General features: G+C 40.4%; 3 protein-coding genes across 3 annotated transcripts; 2 read left to right on the forward strand and 1 right to left on the reverse strand.

The window, feature by feature from the left end:
- Positions 1-1,179: 1,179 nt before the first annotated feature.
- Positions 1,180-2,968, forward strand: LOC124952897 (tubulin beta-4B chain-like). The gene is made up of 5 exons (XM_047503489.1): positions 1,180-1,236; positions 1,294-1,758; positions 1,961-2,265; positions 2,355-2,652; positions 2,750-2,968. Exons 1-5 carry the CDS (start codon positions 1,180-1,182, stop codon positions 2,966-2,968), a joined length of 1,344 nt encoding a protein of 447 aa, XP_047359445.1.
- A 1,420-nt stretch (positions 2,969-4,388) lies between these two features.
- LOC124953101 lies at positions 4,389-8,058 on the forward strand. The gene is made up of 5 exons (XM_047504011.1): positions 4,389-4,704; positions 5,167-5,352; positions 5,502-5,757; positions 7,232-7,284; positions 7,455-8,058. The coding sequence occupies exons 1-5, from the start codon at positions 4,693-4,695 to the stop codon at positions 7,974-7,976; spliced, it is 1,029 nt and encodes a 342-aa protein (XP_047359967.1). The 5' UTR covers positions 4,389-4,692; the 3' UTR covers positions 7,977-8,058.
- Positions 8,059-8,859: 801 nt separating this feature from the next.
- Positions 8,860-9,319, reverse strand: LOC124952947 (cuticle protein 16.5-like). The gene has a single exon (XM_047503614.1). It carries the CDS (start codon positions 9,257-9,259, stop codon positions 8,963-8,965), a length of 297 nt encoding a protein of 98 aa, XP_047359570.1. The 5' UTR covers positions 9,260-9,319; the 3' UTR covers positions 8,860-8,962.
- Between the last annotated feature and the right edge of the window lie 295 nt (positions 9,320-9,614).

The raw sequence follows: 9,614 nt of genomic DNA on the forward strand, positions 1-9,614 counted from the left end.
TATATGTATATTAATTCCAGCGATTATTTATTTGAAGAAATGATTAATTCACATTAGAGGGATCCAAAAAGTTAGCTCATTTACGTAAAGACATAGCGATTTATCTAAGAAACGTATTGTCATCATAATCGATATCAGAATCATATTGATAAACTTAATAAAACGACATCTGAGATAAATTAACTTTTGATTTCATTATTTATTTGAAGGGATAGAAAAAAAAATTAGCTCATTTATATAACGACGTAATAATTTATCCAAGAATCGAATCATCGACACGTCTATTAGACGAACATAATGAAAGAGCAATCGATCTGATTGACGTCAAGGTCTCAAAAATTTATTCTCGAAAGAAACGAACAGATCTTATCGTAGAGACGTATCTTATTGGTGAACGAGATGAAAAACTATAAACTAATCGTTACACGTCATCGTTGCTCTATGTTAACAGCTCGTACAACATATGTATTAACATTTCACTCTCGCTTCAAAGTCCTCCCTTTCAGAGAGGAGTTACCTTCTTTCAAAGACGAACGAGATAAAAAAAAAGAAAAAAAAAAAGAACAGAAAAGAAAAAAACGAAGGAAAGATTTCAAAGAGTTGCAAGAAGCAAGACTGCGTCCTTCTGTCTCCGTTCTGTTCTCTCGTTCGCATAGTATGTATTTATTTATTTAGTACGTTCATACGAGCGTTTATCGTCTACCAAATTGCTTACGATCGAAGCTCCTTTGACGCGGCCATTAAATAAGATTTATATGAAAAGCGAAAGGTAGTTACAAAAAACAAGAAAAAAGAAAGAAGTGAGATCTTTTTTTCGCCTTTCTTTTTTTCCCACTTTTTTTCAATCTCTCTCTCTCTCTCTCTCTCTCCTCGTCGCAAAGTAACGAACACATACGAGTGACGTATTTTAATTACGATCGGTGCGTAGCCCAACGATCTACTTTCTCATCCCATGGCCTTCTTTGCAACGCCTCGTCCCATCGACTCAAGCAACGAATCCAAGGCGACGAAAACAAATGAATACTCGTTGACGCCCATCATCAACTTCGGCGATATTTTTTTAGCATTTCTCTTTAGCGATAAGATTTCTTCTCCGGTTTAGACGTAGGGCATCTTTTCGTTTCGTGATTTCGTACGTCGATTGATTAACAGGGACTAGATTATCGTAATTGTACAAAAATGCGTGAAATAGCTCACCTTCAGGCTGGCCAGTGTGGCAATCAAATCGGTGCTAAGGTAAATTACAAATCTTAGCTTAAATTTATATGTTAATTATATCCAATTGCGTGACAGTTTTGGGAGGTAATATCCGACGAACATGGAATCGATCCTACGGGAACTTATCACGGTGACTCGGATCTCCAATTGGAACGTATAAACGTTTATTACAACGAAGCGACCGGTGGAAAATATGTTCCAAGGGCCATACTGGTCGATCTGGAACCTGGTACAATGGATGCGGTACGATCGGGACCATTCGGTCAAATATTTCGACCGGACAATTTTGTCTTTGGACAAAGTGGTGCTGGTAACAATTGGGCAAAAGGACATTACACGGAAGGCGCAGAACTGGTTGATTCCGTCCTTGATGTCGTCCGCAAGGAAGCTGAAAGTTGCGATTGTCTTCAGGGTTTCCAATTGACCCACTCGCTCGGTGGTGGTACCGGTGCTGGAATGGGCACCTTACTCATTTCTAAAATTCGAGAAGAATATCCGGATAGGATCATGATGACTTTTAGCGTTGTACCATCTCCAAAGGTATAAGATTATTTTCTATAATGTATTTTATATAATCCTGTAAAGGGATAGTAACGAATGTAGTCGTTTTCGACACCTTAGAAATATGTAATAGCGTACACGTATAAACGTGAACGAACGTATGATCGAACGTATGATCGAACGTATGATCGAACGTAGTCGATCCTATCGTGCCCAATGCTCTCTTTCTATTTCTTTTCAGGTGTCCGACACAGTCGTCGAACCATACAATTGCACCCTTTCGGTACATCAACTTGTTGAGAACACGGACGAGTCCTATTGTATAGATAACGAAGCGCTCTACGATATTTGCTTCAGGACCCTTAAATTAAGTACACCTACTTACGGAGATTTGAATCATTTGGTCAGCGCAACTTTGAGCGGTGTAACGACCTGCCTAAGGTTTCCTGGCCAATTAAATGCAGATTTAAGAAAACTAGCCGTCAATATGGTACCTTTCCCACGATTACATTTCTTCATTCCCGGTTTCGCGCCTTTAACTTCTCGGTAAATCGCAATATGCTGAATATTCGTTCAACAAAAATATAATATATAAATCGTGACTCCCGATAATAAGCCTAACGATTACATTGCAGAGGATCTCAACAGTACAGAGCATTAACTGTCCCGGAGTTAACACAACAGATGTTCGATGCGAAAAACATGATGGCTGCTTGTGACCCTCGACACGGACGTTATCTCACCGTTGCCGCTGTATTCCGTGGAAGAATGTCGATGAAGGAGGTGGACGAACAGATGTTGAACATTCAAAATAAAAACAGTAGCTATTTCGTCGAGTGGATACCGAGCAACGTTAAAACAGCTGTCTGTGATATACCACCACGAGGTCTTAAAATGTCAGCGACTTTTATCGGAAATTCTACGGCCATACAGGTTATCGCGTTACCCGATAGATCCTTTTCGTTCAAATATATTTTTATCGATCGATCAATGAGATTTCACCTGTCCGATTTTTTTTTACCTATCTTAGGAACTTTTCAAAAGAGTTTCTGAACAATTCACGGCTATGTTCAGGCGCAAAGCTTTTCTCCATTGGTACACAGGCGAAGGAATGGACGAGATGGAGTTTACAGAAGCCGAAAGTAACATGAACGACTTGGTGTCGGAGTATCAACAATACCAAGAGGCAACGGCCGAAGAAGAAGGCGAATTCGACGAAGAGGAAGAGGGCGAAGGCGCTGACAATTGATTCTTGTTTTTCTTTTTCCTCTCCATCCCACGCCCGCCGTTAGATCCTCATGCTTCTCCTCCTCCTTCCCTCGATCTCGATCGTATCTCAATTATCGGTCGTTTTTAGCCACATGTATAATACTTGAAACGAGTACAGTGTGTCTGTCGTTTATGAAAAGTTCTATTAAAGAATGCAATGAAAACAAACTGTATAGAATAAATAACTTCGCAATAATATATATATTTTTTTTTTTTTTATTCGTGCGTACTCGACAATTGACTCTCTTTTCGCCGAAGGATGAAGGAGAGAAAAAAAAAAAAGAAAGGAAAAAAGACTTTTATCCTGTTCAACGCGTCCTCGATAGGCTTCGCTTCGCTCAGGACGAGATAAAGTAATAATAATATGCACGGATGGAATTTCTAAGAAGACTTGATCGCCGATACGTACGTTCATTGTTATTATTCAAGATCGTACAAATCGTAAATTTTAATAAGTGGGTGTGGTCGCTTTACGCCGTTAGTTAGCGAGAAAAAGGTACTTCAATACCCTGTCCTTACTGTGGAAAAAATCACCATATTAGACCCTGATTTCGTTCAGAATGCGGTTGACAATCGCGTACGATAAGATCATCATACATAATTACCTAAGAATTACAAAATTATCTACATTGGTCTTATAGAAAAGGCAAAGAAAAAAGAAAACGGTGAAAATAATAAAATAAAAAGAAAATAAAATCACAAATAATATTCCCTTTCGTCACTGAGTAGGGGGAAAAAAGAGAAAAAAACGAAGGTAGAAAAAAAGAGAAAAAAATATCCAACACAGCCTTCGGCATGAGGGCACGAAAATTTCTCACTGATCGAAGATCCTGCTACATTTAGCAAAGATCAAGAACGTATTCGCGTTCGATCGAGGATCGATCTCGACTCGAGGCAATCCAGACGCACGATTATTCTACATCCGATCGGTCGAGGTCTTTCTTTCTCTCTCTCTCTCTCTCTCTCTCTCTCTCACTCGTTCGCTCGATAGAGTCCTCTTCACGCTCGAGGGAGCATAGACAAGATCATAGACGCGTAGATAATTACTGAAAGCATGGCAAAGAAGTGGGGAGACGTCATAGAGGGACGATGTATTTTCTTTGAGAACGCGTGCATACACACAGGACAAATATATATGTACTTACGGTGAAACATACACAGACACATTTTCTACCTCTTTCTACGTTTTCGAGCCGTAACATCGAGCTGTCAAGGTAACCATATAAGAAGTTCTTCTCACGAGGGGAGTCAGGTTATTCGAGTGTTACACCGGTAGTCCGCATCGTTATAATGATTTCGTCCTTCGTCCCAACCACCTCCACATACCGTGGGTCATCGAGAAATCCACGGATCGTAAAGACCTCGTCGAATCTAGGTGAACGTGTACTAGTAACGACAAAACGTATACTTCGTCTATCCGGTGAGCTACCCCGCCCAACACACTTTAGATCCCTCGCAATATATACTATATCTACGAATTCGTAACTTGCCTCGCCGCTCGCCGTACAGGGAAAAGCTTTTTTTTTTCCCATATTTCCACCGTTCTACGTGTTTGACGCCTAGACGAGAAACGATAGAAAAGGATGCAGAAAGAAAGAGAAAGAGAGAGAGAGAACGCTTTGCTGGGGGTATATAAGTGATACACTAGGTACGCTCTTTAGTCGGTCTACGGTACCTACTGACAACATTCAACAATCAGACAACATGTTCAAGTTGGTGAGTTGGTTTACTACGATCGTGGAAATAGGGATTAAATATTTATCTCGATAATTTCTTTTTCAAATCTATCTCGATAATATTTTTCATATAAAATAAATATGTACTTTCCCACCGATGCATTTTATATGTGTATATATGTGTATATTTTTCTTGACTTTCGAGAAAGTAAGTAACGCATATAAAAACGTGACCGTTATCGCATACAATGATAAAGCCATCCCATTGCTCGTATGCAATGTGTATTTAAAATGGCTCGGAGAATAACGTGAGTAATTCGTAACATTTAAATTGAACTTTAAACATTGTAGCTCGCGGCACAACGTATAATCCTTGAGTAAGTAAAAAATCTTTAATCGCGACGTGACGTAGAATAAAGTGAAAAATTCTCAAATCCAATCTTTTAGATTTTTTTGTCGTTAAAAGGAAAACACAAACGCACCCGCGCACATCTATTTTCAGCTCATTATCTTCGCACTCGTGGCTTACGCCTCCGCCGGATTGTATTCGGGATATGGTGGATACGGTTATGGTGGATATGGTTATGGAGGATACGGTTTGGGTCATGGAATTGCAGTTGCACCAGCTTACTCGTCTGGCCTCGCTTACCATGCCCCCGTCGCGACAAGCTATGCAAACACGTACAAGGTAAAAAAGAGAGAATCTATGTTAAAAAAAGAAACAAAAGAAAAAACAAAGCAGTTCGATTTGAGGCAAGAAACGATAGAATCTCGAAGAGTAAGAAGATATATATATATATATATATATATATATTCTGTTCATTTTATTTTTCTCAGGTAGCGTTGGCTCCTACGGTGACCAAAGTCGCGGTTGCGGCACCTGCGGTGACCAAAGTCGCTTATGCGGCACCGGCGATCGCGAAAGTAGCTTATGCCGCACCCGCTATAACTTATGCAGCTCCAGCCGTGGCTCCAGCCATCAGCTATAGCCACGGATATAGTATCCCACCTTCGGTCACCACTTATGGCCATTCTCTCGGTTATGGTCTGGGATACGGATACGGGCTCGGACACGGATACGGATACGGCCATGGTAGTTACTATCATTGATACCGGAACTCAAACGCATCGACGATCCATCCTAATCGATAGTTTCCGTTAATAGAAAGATATACATATATAACGATTGTACATAATATCTACACGCGACGACTGAATCAATCCATCCACCGTCACGTACTGCTACGATTACCACCAATCTCTCTCCCCCCCCCCCCCCCCCAAAAAAAAAAGAAAAGAAAAAGAAAAATATATCATGCATGTAATTAATTTCCCTTGAATTATTGACAACGTGTTATTTTCTCTATTTGATTTTTTACCTGAAACGTATACGAGCGGCGTATATCGGCGAGAGAAGAAAAAAAAAATCGAACGAGCCTCCGTCGATGTTTCGAACATCACTGAGATTCGCGGTGGTGTTTTATAGGCTTATCTTAGAACCGGTGTACGGTCTACCTGTCAAAAAGTTAAAAGCTGCGATACGAGTTTAAAAAAAAGGAATAAGAGGAGAAAAATGAAATAGACGACGAGAAGTGAAATTCGAAAGTGGGTCAAGGATGAGGGAGGTTCCTTCGGTGGCATTATACGCGCCATGATCGATCTTTTTCTTTCATTTACGGTGAAACGCCATTAACGTCTCCAAATCATCCAATGATCCATTATGATCAAATTTTTATTCTTATCAACAGACATATTTACTCGTATATCGATTTCATTTCGTTCACGGATGAGTTCTTCGTTAAACAGTCATTCTAATATATCGCATTAATTATTATTCGACTAAACGTTCTTTAATAATTCGATCGAGCATTGAATATTGGTTAGCTTTAAAATCAAAAAGTCGATCCTTTCGACATAACAGAATTATTATTCTCTCGTCGATTGCACAACAAAGCGAGTCTCGTACGTGCGGTTAAATGGGACGAAGCAAATAATAGCGTGTATTCGACCGAAAGCAAGAACTCGAAAAGATTGATAGTTGACATCCGATCGAGATAAATCAATTTACCCTCAATCCACTCGAATGTTCCACCGACGTGAAGATATTCTATCGCGACCGTCGATGTTCGTTAACCTTTTCGATTATCGACAGATATTCAAGCATTATGAAATGCAACTTGTTTACGAACAGGACTTTGATACTTCGTTATCGTACTTGAAGGATCGTTGCGCAAGAAAAATATACGAAAATACATGAAAATTCTTAATACGATAGATGGCCTAGTAGTATAATGTTAGATTATGCATGTACTTGCGTATCCGCGAGTGAAATCAATTATATAACTTGCACGACACACATACATTGGTCTAATTAATACTCTTTAACTTTAATTGTTTTCGTTGTTAAAAAGTTATTGGAATCAATCGTCATCCCTTTTCTCATCGTGTCGTGACATCGATGTAAGAGAAAATTTGGAGAATCCAGAAGGAGGCTAAAAATCTCGAGTGAATTCGAGAATTCGCATTATTTATTTATTCTCCACAATACGTATACTTTATTGGAGCAGGGTCATCGTTTGTCCGGGCTCCACCCAGATCGCCTTATTGGAAGAATCGAAGGGCAAGATAATATCCTGCATAGGTACAGACGGTGATCAAGGTTCCTGTAAATAAAGATCGTTCTCGTCGCGACCGGAATCGAGTGAACGTACGCCGATGAGAAGGACGCCGTTGTAACACCTTGCGCGACGCCGCCAATGTCAGATTTCATTGGTACGAGGCATATAAAAGGTGGGCCAGTTCTACCAACGAGCATCATTCGATAAGCAGCAACGTTTCGAAGTTTCGAAGACAACGAGAAGTCAAGAAAAACTTACGAAGATGTTCAAGCTGGTATCATTCGTCGCACTCTTGGGTTGCGTTTCCGCGGCACCAGGAGGATTGATAACACCGGTCGCTGCGCCGGTCGTGGCAGCTGCACCAGCAGTTGCAGTGGCTCACACCATCCCGGTGGCTACCAGCTACGCTAACACTTACAGAGCACCGGTCATCAAAGCTGCACCGCTCGTAGCAGCCGCACCGGCCCTCGTAGCTGCACCAGCCCTCGTCAAAACCGCACCGGTCGTAGCGGCTGCTCCTGCCATCGTCAAAACCGCACCCTTCGTAGCTGCGGCTCCGGTCGTCCATGCTGCAACTCCGGTCGTCCATGCTGCAACTCCGGTCGTCCATGCTGCTGCACCCCTCGTACACGCTGCTCCAGTTGTCGCTGCCCCTGCTCTCATCAAGGCTGCACCCCTTGCTGTCATCCATTAAAAAGACCATGCTCTAGATTAATATTTATTTCGCCATGACCAGATTATTCTTTTTGATAAATAAAGCAACAGTTTTATCTTGATATCTTATTTTCAAATTATTTCAACGAATCGTACCTTGTCCCATTTGAAATTATCATCACCAAATTATCTTGCTAGATATCTTATTTTCAAATTATTTCAACGAATCGTACCTTGTCCCATTTGAAATTATCATCACCAAATTATCTTGCTAGATATCTTATTTTCCAATTGTTTTAACAAACTTTACTAGAATTTCATACTGAAGATTTTTTTATGATCTTTCAATTGTTACGATCATGGCACAGAACGAAGTTTCAAATTTATCTTATACATTTATTTTCCATATATGATATATACATATATATATATATATATATATATATATATATATATATATATGTTCTACTTTTGAGAAAACAGAGAGAAGTAAAGAATATTAAGTAGGTTCGATATCTTATATTTCGTTATTTTTCGAAAAAGATTTTCTACAGGATTTATTTTATACATACGTATCCGACTCGTGAGAATAACGTTAAATAATATGTACATATATTGATTACTTTGTTAATCAGTACACGTAACTCATCGTAGACATGATCAAAAGATATGATCTTTTCAATAATCAAAGTATAGAAAAGATAAATTTGGAAGAAAACTGATATTATATTCGTTCCCAAGAATATGAACCAATAACGGAGATTGGAAAAGAAACAGAAGAGAAAGGTATCGAAAGATAAGAAAAAGAAGAAAAAGAAAAAACATAGATTTCAATTGAAATGCATTAATAACATTTATTAGATATTTATCATAATTGTAAGGTTTTCCTAACAACGTATATAACATTAAGATTCATGATGAAATCAAAAAGAAAAAGACAGATCGGTCGGTCGTAGTCGTGGTTCTCTTTGAATTGTCGTTCCAATTCGATCGATCGTTCATCGATAACCACGGTATCCTCGTGATTTAATGAACGAAACTGACAGCTGGTGCGGCGTAAGCGATTTGAGAAGTGTGTGCGGTATATGCAACCGGGGATGCATGTGCGGCATAAGCAACTGGGGCTGCATGAGCGGTGTAGGCAAGAGCCGGTGCATGTGCGGTGTAGGCGAGGCTCGCTGGGTGAGTCGAGTAAGCCACGGCTGGTGCAGCAGCGACGAGAGGTGCAGCGGCTACAACAGGTGCACCAAAGTGTCCTGGTGCAGGGGCAGGTGCAGCTGTAGCGCAGGCTACGAGTACGGCCAATACAACGAGCTTGTACATGGTTGAATTTCTTCGGTGTCCTCACTCGTTTCTGTTTGCAACGACTTATGACGATACTGTCAATCGACTGACTGATGCCATTCCCAAAAGACATAGCCTTTTTTATAGCTCCTCCACGCCCCTAGAATCGACGTAAAGAAAGAAAAAGAACTGGTTCCTCGATGAACGCTCTTGGCACCGACTACCGGGCCAAGGACTTCCGGATTACAATTTCGTCGATTAGGAGATTAAGATCGCAAGAAGAAAGGCCCGGAGAAACCGAATCGTATACGCCGTTCGTTGCGAAAATATGTATTGTCAAAATCAGGGAGAAGGGGCTTGGCGTACGCGAGACCGTCTCTTCGACCGTGACCGC

The sequence above is a fragment of the Vespa velutina genome, chromosome 11, assembly GCF_912470025.1.
Source record: "Vespa velutina chromosome 11, iVesVel2.1, whole genome shotgun sequence".
NCBI classification, from domain to species: domain Eukaryota; kingdom Metazoa; phylum Arthropoda; class Insecta; order Hymenoptera; family Vespidae; genus Vespa; species Vespa velutina.

Bases quoted from the DNA above. Each gene is read 5' to 3' on its own strand.
- LOC124952897 (XM_047503489.1), top strand. From the start codon at position 1,180: ATGCGTGAAATAGCTCACCTTCAGGCTGGCCAGTGTGGCAATCAAATC. The intron at 1,759-1,960 runs GTATAAGATTAT...ATTTCTTTTCAG, and splicing joins GCGTTGTACCATCTCCAAAG to GTGTCCGACACAGTCGTCGA. The intron at 2,653-2,749 runs GTTATCGCGTTA...TACCTATCTTAG, and splicing joins GAAATTCTACGGCCATACAG to GAACTTTTCAAAAGAGTTTC.
- LOC124952947 (XM_047503614.1), bottom strand. From the start codon at position 9,259: ATGTACAAGCTCGTTGTATTGGCCGTACTCGTAGCCTGCGCTACAGCT.
- LOC124953101 (XM_047504011.1), top strand. The intron at 5,353-5,501 runs GTAAAAAAGAGA...TATTTTTCTCAG, and splicing joins GCTATGCAAACACGTACAAG to GTAGCGTTGGCTCCTACGGT. The intron at 7,285-7,454 runs GCAAGATAATAT...GGCATATAAAAG, and splicing joins CTTATTGGAAGAATCGAAGG to GTGGGCCAGTTCTACCAACG.